General features: G+C 42.8%; 1 protein-coding gene across 6 annotated transcripts; it reads left to right on the top strand.

Annotated features, from left to right (window-relative positions):
• Positions 1 to 1329: 1329 nt before the first annotated feature.
• On the top strand, positions 1330 to 19430 carry ODF2 (outer dense fiber of sperm tails 2). 6 transcript variants are annotated; one of them, XM_054220631.1, is made up of 21 exons: positions 1493 to 1544; positions 3123 to 3207; positions 3891 to 4044; positions 5416 to 5541; positions 5763 to 5933; positions 6093 to 6259; positions 7267 to 7396; positions 7683 to 7814; positions 8682 to 8756; positions 9729 to 9800; positions 10378 to 10494; positions 11389 to 11574; positions 12388 to 12497; positions 13216 to 13351; positions 14034 to 14144; positions 14344 to 14448; positions 15024 to 15182; positions 16060 to 16160; positions 16667 to 16829; positions 17187 to 17312; positions 18085 to 19430. In XM_054220631.1, exons 3-21 carry the CDS (start codon positions 3937 to 3939, stop codon positions 18256 to 18258), a joined length of 2469 nt encoding a protein of 822 aa, XP_054076606.1. In that variant the 5' UTR covers positions 1493 to 1544; positions 3123 to 3207; positions 3891 to 3936; the 3' UTR covers positions 18259 to 19430. The 6 variants fall into 6 exon arrangements, 5 of the variants coding, with proteins under 5 accessions (XP_054076605.1, XP_054076609.1, XP_054076606.1 ...); XM_054220633.1 differs by having other exon boundaries at positions 1521 to 1544; positions 3933 to 4044; XM_054220630.1 differs by lacking the exon at positions 3891 to 4044 and having other exon boundaries at positions 1330 to 1544.
• Positions 19431 to 19482: the final 52 nt, after the last annotated feature.

Genomic DNA, 19482 nt, shown 5'->3' with positions numbered 1-19482 from the left:
CGAGCCGTTATTTGAAAGCTTTATCTTGCATGAAATCTCTCTGGAATACCTCTGAAAGTCAGTTTGTTCTTGTTTTGGGGAAAAGAAGGATTAAGAGCGATCTGCATGCCTGGGGGATCTCTAGGTGTTTCTGCTGTGCAAGAGTAACAAAGGATTTGTCGTCGTAGAAATCTGATTAGGAGCCATCGCTGCAGGTAATGTTGTGCAATACTAAGTATGCCGAGCTGTGCCTGGTAGATTATTTGTTGTAGTGAGAGGATGCAGGTCTGAATGGGAGTGCTCGTGTGGTGAGGTGTTTTGGGTGCAGCTGAAGTTAGTCCGTAATGCAGCCACTGGCATGGTGTGGGTGTTGCTGGGGGGGAGGTGGGTGGGCACCTTAACTAGGTATGACAGCATAGGGTGTGATAGAGGGGTTGTTTTGTTTTATTTTTTTCCCAAATGTAAGACTGGATACAAACTCAGTTATGATCTGACACACAGAAGGAAAATGTTTACAGCAAGCCCAGCTGGGTTGCTGGTCTGTGACACGCTGGTTTTGTTTGTTAAAGCTGTTCTGTACTGAAACCTGTGTTCCATGGTGTCAAAAGAACAAAGTTCAAGCTGGTAATGTTGTTTTTAAAAAAATGTATTGAACATATATCGACAGGAGTTTGGAGAAACCCTTAAATTGAGATTTGAGTGAGTTTAGGGTTTTATCATGTATGAAACTTGTTCACATCCATGCTCCGCTGGCCTGAGATGGGATCCTGCAGCAAACTAATGGGCTGGGAATTAATGAAAACAGTCAAACTGCTTTTCTTGCTTCTGTGACAGCAGCTGAAGCTGACTGAGAGGGTTTTATCTCTGCCCTGACATCTCAGCGAGTCCAGGGCTGCTTTAGTCAGGGATGGAGGTGTTGGGAGCAGCCTGCTTTCGTGTGGGCTTCGAGAGGGTGGTCAAACTCCGCGTGCTCTTGCGGGGATGGCTGGAGAACTGTCACGTTCCTGAGTACAAAACCAGCGTGGGGACGCGGTCCCTGAGGTAGATGCAGAAGGCCTCCCTGTTGGTGTGGACATCCGCCGGCGTCTTCTGGTCGGAGCGGTGCTTCCTCAGGGGTTCAGCGTTGCTGCTTGATGCCTGTCCCTCCCGGAGGGGTCGCTGCCGGTGGCTCCCCAAGGCCGGCCGGGGGTGACTCCCCGCCGGGGTCTCCCGGGGAGCGCGGCCTGGATTCCTTGGGGCGGGCGCCGCCAGGCCCGGCCCCTCCGGGCCGCTTCGCGTCACTATGGCGACGGGTCCGGTTGCGGGGCGGGGCCCTGCGGCGCGAGCGGCGGCGGAGCGCGTCACGAAGAGGGTTTGAATCGCCCAATGGGGGAGCCGCGGGCGGCGGCGGCGCGGCGGCCCCGGAAGTGCGGCGGCGCCTCCTGTCCCTGGTGCGGCCTCCCGCAGCCCCCCTCGTCCCGGCCGCGGGGTCTCCATGGCAGCGTCGGCGCCTCCTGCCGCTTCCCCGCCGCCGCCGAAGACCTCCTGAGGCGGCAGCGGCCGCGGACCCTGCGCGGTCCTTCATGGTGAGGGGGCCGGGGCCGCTGGGCCCTGTGAGGGGGCGAGGCCGGGGAGGGCGGGGGTCCCCTCGCCGTGTGGCCCCGGGGATGTCCGAGCCCCCGGGAACGATTCCTCCGGCGCCGTGTCGGTGGTGAGAAGCGCCTCCTGCCTTGGTGTGGTCCCCAGCCGGGTAAAGCTCGGCTCTGCCCTCAGGGCTGGTCCCGCCTTGAGCAGGAGGCTGGCCCCGGGCTAGGTCCCTGCGGCCTGAGGTAGCCGCGGGTCCTCTGAGAAACCGCGGGAGAAGTTACTTAAAACTTCTGAAATAAACCATGTTGCCAGGGAAAGCGGGATGACAGCATCCGAATTTCACTTGCGGTGATTTCGAAGCTCTGTAAATTCTCGGGGAGTGCTGTCGGTTCTCAGGCCGGTGCACACGTTCGGGTCTGGGGAGAGTTGAAACCTTCCTGGGAAGGCAGGGGATTAAAACGCCCCGCGGTGTTTGGAGTTGTTAATAGCTCGGAGCCGGGGAATCCTGTCCCTACAGAAACCTTCCTGTTCCTGATCAAGGGATGTGCGGCTGTGTCGTCCCCTCTGTAATTTTCATAAATCTCACATGATATACAGCTGTGTTTTGTCTTAAGCACGCACTTCTTAAAAACAGATGCAGTATGATTAGTTTTATTTAGAGTAAATTATTACACGAGCTTTGGCAAGCTGACAAATTAACCAATGAGCTGTAAAGAGGGTTCTAAATTCTAGCCTAGCAGAAGTATTGTACAAAACCCTGCTCTACTGCATTACAAGTAACACTTTACTTGTAACACTTGTTCTTACGTGGCAAATTATGAAGGAGTGTTACCATAAGGTTAGCTAACTAACCCTGGTATGCCACCACTCTAACGGTTGTACTTCATCACTCCCCAGTAGTCCTTTGGGGATCCCTCCCTTGCTCTCATTTCTTCAAGTCCCCCAGGTACCACCAGGTAAAAAGCTGCTCACACTGTAGCTGACTCACAGTTCTGCGCATGCTACTGGTTAGCAAACTAGTACACATGTATCTGCTGGGCAAGCAGCAACCACACTGCAACACAAGTCTGTGTGGTGCTGGGTTTCCTTCAGCACAAAGACTAATTTGGATGCATCTCTTCAGTCTGCAGAACCATATAAAACTAGAACATCAACATTTCTCTCAAGTTTTACAGGATTTGTCGACGATGGCAGAGTTTAGGGAGGGTGTGGGGTTTGGGAGGGGGTGTACAGGTACCCTGGAACTGTTCAAACCTTGTTTCCTTATGAAACTGGTTAAAAATTGCAGTTAGAATTTGAAGGTTTCTAACTGTTTGGGTAAAGCCATCATGTATAATTTTGCAAAACACTTTCCATTGTTTAAACAAACTTTCATCATCAGTATGTAAGGAATTATAATCTTGGTCCTTCCCTCATTCCATGCTTGTCAGAGGAAGACAGGACACATCAACTTTTGTTGTCTGAGTGTGTACATTTGATATGTTCAAGCCTACATGTTGCCTTAAATCGAAAGGAAGAGGATGTTCAGAAATTGGTACCTTTTCCTGTTAGTGTTCATTTTCCTTTTTCTGTATCAGGTGTCCCTCATCCATCAGCAATGAAGTGACTTCAGTCTCTGCACAGAGCACGCTGTCAAGAAGAGCTAAAAACTTTAGAATAACTGTAAGTAATTTTACCTCGGCTGACAAAAACCTTTCTGCCAGAATCAGATTAGTGCTGCTCGTGTATTTTTGTAAGATTTGCAATTGCATTATACCATGACCTCAACTGAAGTATCAAGCTCAATGGTGATGACTTTAACCTCGCACCTCTAGACTTTTCCATGGTGTGTTAGATATTGGTTAAGGTTATGCTTTTTTCCTAGGATTAAAGAAATGCTGTGATCCAAAAGCTTTTAAGCTTTTATTTAACTTCAAAAAGACACTTAAAGTTAAGCACATAAGAAAGAGTTTACAGGTTTAGTGTTCTAGGATGGAAGGATCTGATGGTTTCTTGTTGATTTTTCTTAGCTAAACTGTTAATGCTCTTCTGCCCACTTTGAATTTCTCTTGGTTGTGTTGGTTACTGGTTGATTTCCTTGCTTGCTCTAAGGCTTTGAACACCAATGACTCTTACAGGCACCTGCTATCAATCTAACTGTATTTGGTCTTTAATAACCATGTTAAAAGCAGAAAATACCAGATGCAGAGAAATTATTTGCATTAATCCTAACTTCACAGCAAAATATTGTGCAATTCAAAATGGCAGATGCTACTGAAAGAATGCTCAGGCTTTAATCAAGGCTGGCCATTGTCGCTCTGTGGCACAGAGGGAAATGTTGTTATTTCCAGTTTCCTTATTCACAGGTTTCCTTTCTTTGTATTGCCCTTTCCCGTTTGTGGGAGAAGAGCCATGAAGAACCGTTCCTCATCTCCCCCTTTGCACGTCCATGTGGATGAAAACACCCCTGTCCATGTCCATATTAAAAAGGGTCAGAAAACCACACCTGCAAAATGCCAGGTAGGAGTGTGTAGCTGGGTGTTTGTAAGGGCTACAGACAGGAAGGTGAACGGTCCTGGAAGCACCACAAAATCTTCAAGGTCTGTTTTGCTGTTGTATTAGAACTATAAGACTTGAATTCGTATTCAATGGTGAATTTTCAGTAATGTGTCTTATGTGTTTAAGGTGATTAAAGTGTTACATAGAAAGTTACTTTTCATGTTCAAGTGTGTGCTTGTGAGGAGTGTTGCTTCCAGTGTGATGTGGTTTGGGGGAATTTTTTTTTTCCTTTTGTTTCCTGTATTTGTGTCTTGATAATGGCTTTTCTTTGGCTTCATTGCTATTTTTGTAGGAAGGGTTTGGGGAAAGGTAATATCTAGGCGTTTCAAATTCCATCTTCATTATATTAAAATAAACGCGTTTAGAAAAAATTAGTCTGGATTCAGACCATCTTCTGGCATTAATCACCTTCTTGGTCCGCTGAGCTATGGAGCAAAGAGGATCTCTTCATAGTCTTATCCACAGTAGGTAGAAGGCAATACTGAAGTGAGTAGCTATCTCATATCCTCTTTTGTGGTTGGATGTTTATGTAAAGTTGTTCTCAAAAGGTGATGGAAGTTGCTTGCTCATTCTTCCTTATATGCAGACATCCTGTTCTGAGTTCTCCATTGATTTAGTGTTTGTTGCTAATGGCAAATATCATAATGGGGTAGGGCCTGAAATCAATGACTTCTGTTAATTAATTGCCATCTGATTTTTCTCTAAGGTTAGAATTGTGCAAAACCCACTAACTTTCTTTCAGGGAGAGCACCTCCAGTCCCATACAAATAAATGCAGATCTATTAGTTGACTGCAAAGCAGGGAAAACACTTCAGGGGCTTTTCATAACCAACCACACTGCAGTGTTCTTTTTTGCTGTAGTAGTGCTGTCGTCAAATGATAGAGCTGCTCTTTTGTGAGATGAATCTGTAATGGAGAAGGGATCTCCCAGGCTTTTCCTGCTTCACGTGAATGGGTTGTATTGTGGTATTTTTTTGTGTATCTCCACACAGAGGAGACTTCCTTCCCCACCACCCCAATATCCCATCCCTGCCCTGCGGGGTAAGGCTCTCATCACATCACAAGTGCAGGTATCCCAGTGATATAACAGAGTTGCTACATGATAAACAAGAAGAATTTACTACATCTAGCCATACTGTCAACTGAATGTGCAATAACCTTTTCTTCTGGCTGGTGTCAGCCTCCTCTGATGGCTGCTGGCTCATCTGATATATCATGTGAAAAGCTATGTGATATTTTTGTATCAATTAACTTCTATTTGGTTTTGCAGCCCTAAAAATTGTGAATAGTTCTTTAAAAGTCTGTGATTTATTTTATTTTCTCTTTGTCTAGCAAAAGCACAAACAGAAAATTAAAGGGGATACTGTGAACATGTGCCGATCTGTCCGTGTGAAAACTAAGGCCCCCTGGGTGCCCCCAGGCAAAACGTCTGTCCGGGAGTCCACCTGCAAATGGGAGGTATGCCTGATTTTGCTCTTTAAAACAAACTTTCAGGTTTATCTGAGGTTGGAGGGAGCTGGGCTGATCTGAAAGAAGGCTACTGTCACCTACCATCCATTTTAAGTGTATTCTATAAATGTCTTTCACTTCTTAATATAGAAAAATTGGAAAATAATTAGCAGCCTATGGCTGTATCATGCCTTTCTGCCTCTAGAAGCTCATTATTGCTTTTCTACCAGGGACCGACTCACCGCCTAGAAATTACACCTCCAGATTCAGAAAAAATGCTGTCAGTATTGCGCCTGAGTGACCTCTCTACAGATGAGGAGGATGCTGTTCACTGCAAAATGAACGAATATGAAAAGAAGATCGATAGCCTGATGAATGTGGTGGGAACACTGAAGAATGAGGTGAGGAGACAGTGTAAAGACCTGCTGTCTTTAAAAAAGCATGGCCCTTTGTTGTTTGGTTCAGCTGAGTAGCTGATTCACTGGTTTGAGATGTGGATTCTGTGTATCAGTTTAAAAGCACCTGGTTTGTCTTAAGTTCTATTTAAATATCTTCATCAGGCCAAGCTGCAGAAAAAGGAGGAACAGCAGCAAATGACAAAGCGTCTCCTTGAGGAGCAGAAAGAAGAGCTGAATGAGGTCACGCAAGAGCTGGTAGAAACAGAACATGAGAATACACTGCTCAGGCGCAATATTGAGCGCATAAAGGAAGAGAAAGATCTGACTGTGTAAGAAAGCTCCAGTTCTCCATTGTTACTGCAAGTAGTGGTATTTACAGGGCACCTACCTCTCTTATTGCTAATATTATTTGAGGTTGCAGTTTGTACCTGGGTTGCAGTGCTGCTGCAGAAACGATGTTCTTGGATTTTTTTGTCACCTTTTAGAAGGGGGACATCAGAGAAGAGCTCTAGTGTGATTATTGGAATGGATAAAACTACTGAGGGGAACCTGAGAGCAGTTGGCTTGTGTGACCTACTGGAGGGTCATCCTAGATCTGCAATTAATATTTTGAAGGTTAAGAGATGCTGTTTGAATTGTGATGATATTGGTACAAAAACAAATGAATAAACATGGAGCTGAAAACTAGAGGAGAATTTTTGGCCTTTGTGAAAATCATACTGAGACAGGAGTGGCAGCCCCTGAGAGGACTGAATCATGGGGTCCAAGTCCGATGTTTTTGCATCTGCTTTGTGTCTAAAGAATTAGGGAAGCTTGTGTCTCCAGGGGGACGCTTGTGTTTTAAGAGAGCTAGTTTTATGTTTTCCTTAAGAAAGATCACTTGGAAGTTAATCCTGTGTATTCCTTTTTCAGAAAACATTGTGAATTACAAGCTCTGGCTAAAAACTTCAAGCTGTGTGTCTTGGTGTGCTTTCCTGTTTTGTATTCAGCCTTTTGGAGTCTTATTTCTCGTGTGGCTTAAGTGCCCAGGAAAAGCACAGCATTGTGTTTTGGGTTTAGTAGTGTGTGCAGGCTTTGGCATAAGCCCAGTTTGTCCCCTCTAAATTCCTGTTTCATAGCTGTGGGCCTAGCGAGCTCCTGGTGTCTACTTACTGTCTTCAATCAGAACAACTTCCACACTGAAACAGGGTGAATCTTAAGTAGTTAAGTGTTTGGAGCTTTTATTCTCTGATTTGAGGGTTTTTTTATACATTTTAATCCAATCGACTGTAATCTATAGTGGCTGGTGCAGCTATCAAAGCTTCTTGTTTCTCTGAGGGCTGCCTTCTCGTTACAGGCTACAGAAAAAGTACTTGCAGCATGAGAAAGAGTGTTTGATGTCCAAGCTGAGTGAGGCAGAAAGGGATGGAGCAGCAGCAGCCAGGCAGATCCATGCCTTGAAAAATACAATTGGGAGACTCAACATTGTAAGTGTTGTCCTTTTTTGTTCTTGCCTTTACTATGTTGTCCTGTTATATGGCTGTCTTAAAAATGTAATGTTACAATTGCTGATCCAGAAAAATATAAAGAAAAGTGGAGGGATCTAACATGCTTAAGGTGTTTGGTAGTTTTGTTTGGAAGTGGGGTGTTTGCTTGCAGCTTCCAGTCACCTTCTGCACCTATGATGCTGACTATTGCACTGCTCGTGCTCGTACCAGCTTCGTACATTCATTACATGTGAACAGTTGTCTTTTTTGGTTGTTTTTCCTCTAGGAGAAACACATGAGCAGTTCAGACATTAACACACTGACAAGACAAAAAGAGCTGCTTCTCCAGAAATTGAGCACCTTTGAAGAAACCAACCGAACACTACGAGAACTTCTCAGAGAGCAGCACAACCGGGAGGTGAGCAGTGCTGTGTGCTTGAACTTGGATGACTACAGGAGGCTATGTTGTCTTGTGAACTGAAATGGAATTTGGAGAGCTTTTAACTTTTTTTTTTTTTTTTTTTTTTCCTAACCCTGCTGTTGACCTTGTGTGTTAAAGGATGGATAGTTTTGTTTATCCCTGCCTACTTCAGTAGAGTAAGATTGACTTTTCTGCTGTGGGGATGTCAGAGCATCTTAAGCCTTTGACTGTATGAAAAGGTGTAGGCACTACTGTTTCACGAACTCTTTCTCATCTGGATGCAGCTGTATCTGCTGCTCATGCTAGTCTGAAATGTTACTGCACAGTCGCATTTGCTGAAGTCTGAGGACTAGATGTGGCCTTAGCTAGTGGGGGCCTAAGGATGTTCACAAATTTATTTTTGTAGGCTATAAGAGCAATAACAGAGAAATCATAAACAAATCTGTACTGCTTGTACGGAACAATTCTATGTCACTTGTAATAGCAATACATGAATGAAGTTGCTATTCTTCCTGTAGTTTATGTTCCATTTGAGCAAAAGCAGGCCGATGGTAACAGTTACTTCAGCCACCAGTAAGATGGGATAAAAGGACGCAGTTCTTCCACCTAACTTTCACTGAGTAGTGAGAGTTCTGAAAGACCTTAAATTGCCATCGTGCTTTTTATTATCTTTGACTGAGAAGTGGAAAAGCTTTCTGAAATGAGTGATATGTGAAATATTTAGCAAATTTGATACTTCTGGGTATCTTCTGAGAATTGCTGCTGCAACTGGGGAGAAATGATTGATCTGCCTAGTTCCATCTAAAGAATCTGTATAAAATTGACTTTTCCGTTAACCATTTTTCTCATGCATTTCTTTTATAGAAGGATGCTCAGAAGATATTGGAGCGGCAAGGAGCACTGCTGAAAAGGCTGGCTGACTCAGAAGCAGAGAAAATAGTAAGCAAAACAAAATATACCTCTCTCTCTCTTTCTCTCTCTGATAAAGCAAAAAGATATAAAATTGGAAACTCTTCTGTGTCTTGTATTCAGCTATCAAGTCTTATACTGTCTTTTAGACCAATAAAAATATTTTGTCTTTTGTGGTAATCAGAGCTACTACATTGCCCCTCTGTTAACAACCTATATTTTGAAGTGGATAGATTTTCATAGCCTTTGAAATGTGGAGGCTTAGAATGGGGATAGCACAACTGAGACCTACTTATAAAAGCAGCATTAGGATTTACAGTATTCAGCTACAAAGGAGCAGAATTATGTTGTCCAATTCGAGCACAAATGATTCTGCTTATTTTTTCTTATGGTACTGAATGTACAAAGCAAGAATTGTACTACATTTTTCTTTAAAAAGAAAACTCTGTGGGTGGGTGAGAAAAAAAAAAAATCTACCGTCAAAGTATCCCTGACAGTCAGGATAGTATTCTTCAGTTTGGAAATCATTTTATTGTTTCTGTATGTTTATCATGTTATCCTTAGAGACAGAAAAGCACCAAGAGGATAAGCTTTCTGTATCTGCTTCTGTTACTGAATGAGAAAGTGACTTGGTGCCCGTGTCTTCATTTCCTTATCTGTAAACTGAGAAAGGAGTTATTACATTGACAGAAGCTATAAAACTTGCTGTGAGACATAAGTAATGCCCCTTTTTGTCTGTGGAGTATATAGTCCTGTCAGGTCCTCATTCTTCACTGAGTATCCCGTGCCCTGCTACACAAATGTACGTGTAGCTGTTTTGCTTTCTGCTTGAGGAGAATGCAGACTGTTTTCCTGGGACTGAGGATGCTGTTGCTGTGGATACCAAACAGAGTGTGCTGTGGATCAGAGGGTCTTGGGAGGCAGGCAGTTACACCTCTTTCCCTCCACCTGCCAACCTAAATGTATTTAGTACATAAAATCTGAGTGGTGTTTGTTTTCCAGCAACTTCAGATGAGGCTTCAGGAGAAAGAAGAAGAAGTGGACGGTCTTACCATTCAGATAGAGGCAGAAAAGGTAGTTTCCTTTTTCTGTTTTCCCCTCCCTGCTTCACCTTCCAGTTCTGGAGAACCACAGATAGTCCAAAATATGGGTTTGTATTTGCAGACAATTACTTTTTAAGGGACCAGATGACTGGCTTGCTTATAAAACTAGAAAGACAGCTACCTATTCCCACACAGTTCTGGATTCCATATCCTGATAATAAGATGTTCATCACAAGGTTGATTAGGTGGTATTCTCTTTGCTTGGGCTTATCACTGAATTGCCTTTCTGTTGAAGGTCCTGTTGGTTCCTAATGTCATATTCCAGTTTAATCCTCTTTTTAGGAAGTAAAAGGGGAATGTAGATATGAAGGATGTTTTGCCCTAGAACAAATCTTTCAGGCCAGTCATTCACATCTGATGTAAAATAAATGGCTACTCATTTGTTCCCCATTTTGTTGGAGTAGAAGAGCTGTGAGGGTCCATCTGAGGAAAGTGGAGGTGGCTGGAGATCATTCAGCGAAGAAATCTGAGACTGTTACACATTATAAAGTGTTCCTTCTATTAGCTTGTTGAGGAAAAAGGTGTGTATCTTGTTGCTTCTTATTTAGGACCAGGCAAAGGCAGCATGCGAACTCTCTAAATCTATGGAAGCTGTGAAAGGCCATTTACAAGCGCAGTTGCGAAACAAAGAGGCTGAGAACAACCGGCTGACTATACAGATACGGGTATGTTTTCAGTGGTCCCTGAGGATTGTCCCTTCATTTACTGTTATGAACTGAATTGTCTGACAGGGGAAATAGCACTCATCAACTATTCTGCTGTGTCCGGTAGACTGAAATGTTGTCTGATGATGTTTATGCCATTAACTCACACCATACTTTTCAAATGAAGTAAAAAAAAAAAAAAAAAAAAAAAAGCTTTTCAGTTTTGATACATGAGGCAAAATCATAGCCTTGAGATCTGTGTGCATTTATTAACATTTTTTTTCAAAGATAATTACTACATAATTATTTAAAAGATGGCTTTGGTTTAGTCAAGCATCAAGACAGATCATAAACTATTTAATTTGCTTTCTGGGAAAAAGGCGGTGCCATGGGTTCCTGTATTTGATCAGTCATGCATGCTTTCTACAGTATTAATGAGGAGGGGAAAGTTCCCCTGGTTTATCTTGATGAAAGTCTTATGTTTAACATATCTGTTGATGTTGTGATGGTTATGATGAACATATGTGCGTTAATGGTTTAGAAGAGCTTTAATTCTGGTAAACTATATAGCTGCATAAAGCAACATTATCATATGCAAGCATTTCAATTAATAAAGACAATGTTCTTGGGTAGACCAAAATAATAGTAGAGGAGAGGAAATCAGTATTCTAGAGAGCAGCTTATGAAAGAAGAAAGGAAGACTCTTGGAAGGAAAGGAAGACATGTCATGCCAACATGTCTGTCAGCATTAGGGCAGGATTGTGTAGGTGAAATGTGATTGCAAGGAGCTCCAGGCTGAAGGTTGGGGGTTTATGCCCAGCTCTCTCCACTGTTTCTAGGAAATTAGTTGCTGATTTGAGTGTGCAGGTTTAAGGGCACTATTCCATATGTGTGTTTACTTCCCCCTCCCTGCAGAATCTGGAGCGCAATGAAGCTCAGCATAAGGCAGAGATGGAACATGCCATGGAACAGATGAAAGAACTAAGGCAGAAGGCAGATCGTGATAAAGAAGCCCTGAAGAAAGCCATCCGTGCACAGAAAGAGCGGGCAGAGCGAAGTGAAGCGTATGCAGAGCAACTGACTGCCCAGCTAGCAGAAAAGGTACCTAATAATACAGGAGGCGAGACCTCATTTCAGATCATGCATCTAAATCTTTGCCTTCTGGTAGCAGCCCTTGGGAGAGTCTCTGATTTCAACTAATGAGATTTATTTCTGTCTTGATGCTTTGGCCCATTTATGCTAAGTTTAGAACAAATCCAGTTTTCTCTGTCACTATATTCACTGCACGTCCTTAATTTAGGACATGCAGTAACTTAGATCATTCTACACCAGCAGATCTGATTTTTCGCCTGGCTCTTTAGAACCATCTGAGGGCTGACAAAAGCAAATAAAATAAACCCTTGTGGTTTTGGCTGAAAATTCTGAATGGAGATGGTTGTTAATCAAGAAACTAGTCAGAGCAGAAAAGTACAAAGACTTAGAGGTGTACTGGAATTTCCAGTTGAAAAATGACTGCAGGATATCAAGAAAAAGTCGAAAAGTTAAGACTAAAACAAATCAGAAGGAAACTTTTTTTTTCCTCCCTTGTTTTTAGAGTTCCAGGGACCAGATCCACTAGTTGAATCTTATAATCCTTTGTATTTCTGATAGTTCATCTGCCTTCAAAGAGGATTGATTCTTCTTTCACCGCTGTTACGTCTGTTGGCTGACAGTAGCGTTGGAGAACACCTCTCTCTGAAGGATTAGGAAGAATAAAAATAAATACTTGTCATCAATATTTTAAGTTTCAGTGAAGTCTCTGCACGTACCATGCTTGCCCACATTGGCATCTTTGTGTGTTGTCTGCATATCCCATGTCCAGTGACATTTTTGTCACCTTGGCTCTTTTCCTCATGTATTTCTTTTGTTTGACAGGAAAGTTACGTTGCTGATGCGGTGTCTACACTGGAGTCCTGGAGGAGTCGCTACAACAAAGTAGTAAAGGACAAGAGTGACCTTGAACTGGAAATTGTTACGTTGAACAGGTTAAAATAAAATTATTGTGGAGAAACTGGCATAACCAGGGATAAGTTCTAAGTTCATGGATAATTTAATTCAATTTAATTGAATAATTGCATTAAATTGAATAACTTGATTGGATTGCCTGTAAATATCCAAGCAAAACCAGCACTGCCTAAGGGTTAGAGCACAGTTTTGAGAGATCGAGAGAGAAAGAGAGAGAGATGGCTTCTGCTGATGACTTGCCACAGCAAAGGCAAGCTTTTTAAGGGTTTGCTGACCCTTAAAACTCTATTCATTTGACATTTTGTAATGCTTTGAAATAATTAAGGTTATTCTTCTTTTGAGATCTGTTTGAGAAACTTGAATGGAAGGGATGAGAAGAGATAGGCAGTATAGTTCATGCCAATTTTGCTGTGAAGGTAAATAAATGTGTTGGTATCACTGCAGTACAGTTGTTGCTGCAGGAAAAAATAGGTAGGTACAAGACAAGAGAGAGGTAACTCTTTATCCTGTGTATCTTGGAGGCAAGGCATTTGAGCTCCAGGGGGACAATTCAAGTTAATTTCCAGCAGGCTAAGAAGATCGAGGTAGTAGAACAGTGTAACAGAGAGGTGTGCATACATGACTGGAGGAGAAAGATGAAAGGACAGGGAAAAGCCATGATTCTGAATCTAATTTTCAAGGGTTAGGAGTATTATTCTTTCTTGTCACTTAAGGATTAATTTTGTTTCTGTGTGGCAGCCGTGTTGCAGACTTGCTGGAACAGCAGACAACCCTGGAGGACAAGATGCGGGAGGACAGAGAAGCTTTGGTGGATAGATTGCATCAACAGACTACAGAGACCACTTCTTTCAAAATGGAGAATGAAAGGCTAAAGGTCGGTGATTCTAGGGCTTTGAAGCTGAAATGCTGGGGGGAAAAAAGGAGAAATTATAGCAAGTTGCTTGACCTCTGAGGACAGATTTGAATTGCACCCATTGCTGCTGTTTAGTTTCAAACCAGTTTTACCATAACCTGAGTATGATCAGGCAAGTGTACTGTGGAGAGACAAAGAAAGTAAACATTCTGGGAGGACGGGGTTTCTCCCATGTTTTGGCTCGGAGTATCTCCAATCCAAGTGCTGTTTCATCCAGCTGGGATCTTACATCTTGTCTTTACATCTTTAAGCTGCTGGCCACAGAACTAACTACTAGCTCATGCAGAAAGAATGGTAATCTCCAGAATAAAAAAAAATCCCTGACATATTTCTCCTGTCATCTCTCTTATCACTGGTGATCTTGTAGGTGACCTACGTAATTTTTTTCTTGGAAAGTTAGGCATTGATCCAAATAAGAAGTGTCCCTGATCCAAATAGCACAGCCCACTCAGGCAAATGGAAAGGTTGCACTCTATCCCAAACCTCTGTGCTCTGCTGGTGTAAACTTGGCAATCCGCTGAAGTCTGGAAAGTTTTGCCAACTTACAATGACAAAAGTCCTTGTTTCTTAATCTAGACAATGTGAGACAGCTAGTGTGGCAGTTACTTCCAAGCGCTTAATGGAAGATATTTTCTTTTTTCAGGCTAGTGTGGTCCCAATGGAGGAAAAGCTGAACCAAGCACAGATGGAAGTGCAGCAGCTCAAGAGCTCTGTCAGGAACTATGAAGGGTTGATTGAAAGCTACAAGTCACAGGTAGGCCTTTTATCAAAACCTTCTGCCCTCGCACAAACATGTTTTCTCCCTTCACTGTTGTGGCTTATTCTGTAACAGCTTAACCCTTTGTTTGCTCTTGTTGCTGATCCTTGAGCAGTTTTAGTTACTCCAAAGCACTGCACATTTGTTGAGAACTGTATATAACGGCTGAAGTATGTGGGCTTTTTTATATGTCCAGGTGTTGAAGACCCGAATGGAAGCAGATGAAGTGGCAGGACAACTGGAGAAGTATGATAAAGAGAACAAGACACTAAAAGATGAAATGAACAAGGAGATTGAACTGGTAACTGTTCCTCTAAAGACTGATATGTTGTAGATATTCATGGATCTTAATGTTCTGAATGTAGTGAAAAATGGCTGTGAATAGGAAATAAAAGTCTTATCTGAGTTTGCCTTTTCCAGTACTTTTTCTCATGACTTGTTCATTCTGAAAAATTTACTGAACATTTAGCAGCTGCTTCTTTTTTACTATCTGGCATTCTTCAGAGGTGTTTAAATTGCTTAGTGTGTCCTTTGCTGCAGACATAGTAGTTTAGAACAGTGGTCTGAGCAGGTTACACCATTGTCTGTTGTGGAACAGCTGTCTTCAAGAAAGAGCTTGTACTTCTAGTAAAACTGAAGCCCAGGATCCAAAATACTTCCTCATTTTCACTCCGTCCATAGGGAATGCCACATCCTAAGAGAAAGCCTTTTGGAGTAGGAGAAAAGCTTAGGCTTTGAACTCCAACACTGGCCAAATATCCACACAGTGTCGTCATGGTTGCAGACTAGCAAAGCTTCATTGAAGCTGAGAAATTTTTTTTAGTCTTGACCTTATGAACATTTGAAAGTTCCTCATGTTCTCTTCTTTGACTGTAGGCACGTAAGCAGTTCCAGAGCCAGCTTGCTGAACTGGAAAAGCTGCCCGAGATCCTAAAGATCACAGAAACACAACTAGCAGAATGTCAGGACCAGCTTCAGAGTTATGAGAAGAAGAACGTGGACCTGTCTGTCATGATCGCAGATCTTCGTCAGCGGGTAAGGGACTGGCAGAAAATACCTTCAGCACTGCAATCCACAAGTCTGAGACCAAGATGAATTTCTAATCACAGGAAGGTTCAAACTTCGTCTCTGTTCTCGTCTCTTTTTGAAAAGATTAAACATGCACTGCAAAATAAAGGTGTGTGCTATGTCTTTGTGCAAGAAGTTAGTGGCGTAGCTAGTAGCACTCCTTGCTGTTTGAAAGGTTTCTCATCCCTTGATGCAGAACCTTTTTGGGACTTGAATGGCAACAGTGACAGCACTTGCTAATGCCAGCATTCGCTTCTGTTACTTCCATCATCTTGTCAGCTTTCCTTCCTGTGGTTTTCTGCTAATAGTGCTGTCCCAACCTTGTTTTCTCACCCTGATTTCAGGTTGTTTTCCCAGTTCCTGGTTTTTGTCCCCAGGATGACTGCATAGATATTGCAGGACAATTATAGACAGGCGTGACTTCTACAACCGTGCCTCAAGACCCACAGCAAATGATCCTATCTGATTGCTTTACTCTCGTTGGCTTGGAATTATAAACCTTCCTGGCTCTGGTGCCTTTGGGGGCTGCTGTCATGTATATGGCTGCTTTTAATGTATGTGCTTTGCTGTGCTTACAGGTGGCTGCTCTGCATACCAGCATTTACAGACCTAGCTTTTCATTTGCAGTACGGAAGAATTTTCTCATGCCTTTCCAAACATTAACTAAAAGCACGGGCAAAATGGATGTTTAGTGCTTTGCTTTTCTATCCACTGTTCCTTTTCTGGGGCTCTCTGGAAACTATGAATTGAATGTTTCCTTCTGGAGAGCTGCATACATTTTAGATGGTTGGTCGTGTGTGTGTAGTGACTACTCTGTAAAGTAACTACTTACTGTAATTTTTAGATTGAGCTCCAGGGGGAGAAAATGGAGATGACAAGAGAGAGGTATCAGTCTGCCCAGGAGGAGAAAAAGCAGCTCACCTTGAAGGTGGAGGAGCTGGAAAGGTTAGAAATATTAGGCTGTCTTGCTCTCTTAACCTTCCATTTCCATCCTCTTCCCATTGTTTTTTCAGGGGATTGAAACAGCTTCAGTCTTGTTTCCAGTCTCCCATGTGCCTCCGGGATTCTGTGCATTTGCTGATCTGTAATCACCATCTGTCCACTGGAGAGAGAGTTACAGTTTTTTGCTGCACCTTTTATGAATGTTGTTAGAAAGGATGATGACTTACACAGCAGATAAGCCAGCTCCTGCTCCAATCTAGCCTGACAATTTTGAAGTTGCTGAATATTACAGTGTTTTTACCCGTGTTTATAAACTCCCTTTAGTGACAATGTCTGGGAAAATGCGGGTTTGTGAATACTCTGTGTGTCCTTCAGTCTTTGAAATTTTGATTTGAGAAATGGAGAAGTGTTTCTTGGGGCTCTCACCTTTCAAGGGGGAATAGAATTTGTTCCCAGACTAGTCAGGACCTGATGGTTTCAGGTTTCCTTCCCGTATTGTCTTAACCTAGAAAACTAGAGACAACGAGCGCCCAGAACATAGAATTCCTTCAGGTTATAGCAAAACGTGAGGAGTCGATCCACCAGTGTCAGCTGCGGTTAGAGGAGAAGACCCGTGAATGTAGCTCCTTGGCACGTCAGCTGGAGATGGCCATTGAGGATGCCAAAAGACAAGTAAGTAATTTCTTGTGTTTGTGAATTTTCCCAAAACTACCCAGACTGTAACAGGGAAACAGCAAGGATGCTGGAAATACCTCCTCAGCCTATGACCAAATTCATCAAAATCATCATGTTTGGTGAAATACAAATAAGAAAATGTGCTGGTGCCGTTTGTCAGCACTTAAACCATTGAAAAACTGAACCCCATGCTCCAGTTTGCAACAGAAGAGAGGAAAGCACAAGATTGAACTGTTGCTTACGTATGAGAATGTGTCCAATTAAACTTTACAGGGCTTCTGAGGGCAGTGGGGTAGGGAAAAATCATTCTTTCGTAGATGTCCTTTAACAAAGTTGTTCTGTTCTGACATGTAGGTGGAACAAACTCGAGAACGAGCAGCGTCTAGAGAGAGAGTAGCCCAGTCCAAGGTGTTGGATTTGGAGACCCAGCTGAGTAGGAATAAAACGGAGCTGAACCAATTGCGCCGGAGCAAAGACGATGTGAGTGACTTCCAAGGGACGCTCTTGCTGTGCTGGTGGTGTCCTGGTAGCAACTGGAGTTGATAGACCAAGGTCCTATGGATTGCTGCAGAAGTCACACAGAGCTGCGTCTGAATGTGACATTCTGTTACGTGTGTCCATAACAGATGTGTGATGTGACATGTCTGTTATGTCACTAATTCAGGAATGCAGACTCTTTTGCTTGTTACTTATAGCAACGATCTGAATGAACTTGCTCTAAACTTAGGTGTGCATAAGAAAAGAATCAGACCTTTCTTACATTCACATGAGATTCGCAGTGGATATCACGGACAGATTTCAACTTCATTTATCGGGCTTCGTTATCTGAGAGAGAATGTAGTTTCTCTTCTAGAGGAAAGGATTTCTTCTAGAAGAAAGAAGTGGAGTCTTTCATAATGTCCTGTTTGCTGTACTTGTTTACTTGAGTTTTACTTGGAATTGGGTTGTCACGTGGATCAGGTCAAGCTGCTTTTCAGAAAAGAAAGTGTTTAATTCCCCGTAACTACAGCTAATCAGTTTTAAAAGCCCAGCTGATTAGCTGCGTTGTCTCTTGTTTTTATCAGTGGGTTGCTGAATGGAGTTGGAAATGAGCAGAACAAATCATAAATATCACAGCACCATCTAGGGTAATGTCATCTGCTGCTGTGCTAATTCCTGCTGTCCTCAGCACTTCTTGGGAGCAGCTTGAGTTTAACGTGAATAGGATGAATGCTGCTGTCGTTCAGCCTGTGATTTGTGCTTCTTTACGCAGGCAGAGTGCCGGTATGAAAGCCGCCTACAGGATTTAAAGGATCGGTTGGAGCAGTCGGAGAGCACCAACCGCAGCATGCAAAACTACGTCCAGTTCCTCAAGTCTTCCTATGCCAACGTTTTTGGAGAAAGTGCCTTGCTGGGCTCTCCCAGCCGCTCTCGTTCTTCTCCATGAGGACAATGCTCTCCCTGCACCTCTGCTTCGAAGCACAAAAGGAACCCTATTTTAAAGCCATATGGTGTTTAGAAAATAGGTTGGCATTTCAGGGTCACTGTTAGAAGTTTTCCTCTTTTTCTTGCAGCATGAGACAATAACATGATGGTGGCATATGTGCTAAGTGTAGGGTATCAGCAATACCAGTTTGGTGTTGGAGGTTGGCGTTACACCATAAACTGTGCCCCAAAACCGGATGGTTTTGCATATGATGGAAAAGGTCCATTTCATCCTGTACGGTTCCCAGCGGTTTCTGCTCTTAACACCTGTCAGCAGTTTGTTGAGCATGTTAATGTTTATAGGAGCTCTTTTTCTTTTCATGCTTCTCTTTTCGTTCTCTTTCTGTGTCGGGGAGATCATGTGGAGTTTTTTGTTTGTGGGGTTTTTTTTATTTTTTTTTTAAAGTATTGAATGTTGTATTGATACATCGGATGATAGAATGGTGGGAGAGGGTCCACCCACCAGATGTGTGAAGCTGAAAATAACTTAAGTGCCTGGGATCTATACTTAGAAGAGATTATCTCCTGAACAACCACAGCGTTCGTAAACATTTTTATAACAGAAATTATGATTTTGGGGTTTTGTTTTTTTTTTACTTGATTCTTGTATACTCTCTGATCCTTACCTTTTTTTCTGAGTGTGATGCTAATCTTGCTTTACTCCTCTCACCCAGCTTTCCGGATCCTGAGTGTCCCCAGGACTGAGCCAAAAACATCTGAATTCAAAGGAAAGATTGCAGTTTAACCTCAGTGGCGCTTCACTTGGGCTCTTGCTGTGTATGCCACGCAGTTCAGAGTGTGCATGAAATACTGACTTGCTCTTAAGCCAGTTAAAGAGCAGCTCTGGATACTCAACTTCTTCATCAAACCAGCCTGCACCTTCTCCTGGAAAATCAGGTCCTCGTTGTGCTGAGTCCCTGTTCTTTCCAGTAAATGGTTCTTATGGGGGCAAAAATAAACAGTTTTTATCTCTTTTGTATCCTATTTATGTGCGATGTGGTCATTAGGCAGTATTTGTCATAAAGGTTTTCTAAGTTCATTGTTTTTTGAGAGTTCTGTAATTGCGTGTGTGTGTTTAACACTTTAAAAATCCTAAAGGTGCTATGGTAAATAATAAACTGCATTTTAAGTGGTTGTGTTGGGGATTTCCTCTTCTGTGTGCTGTGTTGTGGTTTAACCCTAACTG

This window comes from Rissa tridactyla, chromosome 14, assembly GCF_028500815.1.
Source record: "Rissa tridactyla isolate bRisTri1 chromosome 14, bRisTri1.patW.cur.20221130, whole genome shotgun sequence".
In the NCBI taxonomy this organism is placed as follows: Eukaryota; Metazoa; Chordata; class Aves; order Charadriiformes; family Laridae; genus Rissa; species Rissa tridactyla.
Note: the sequence above shows the minus strand (reverse complement) of the source record. Positions and strands in the feature narration are given on the sequence as shown.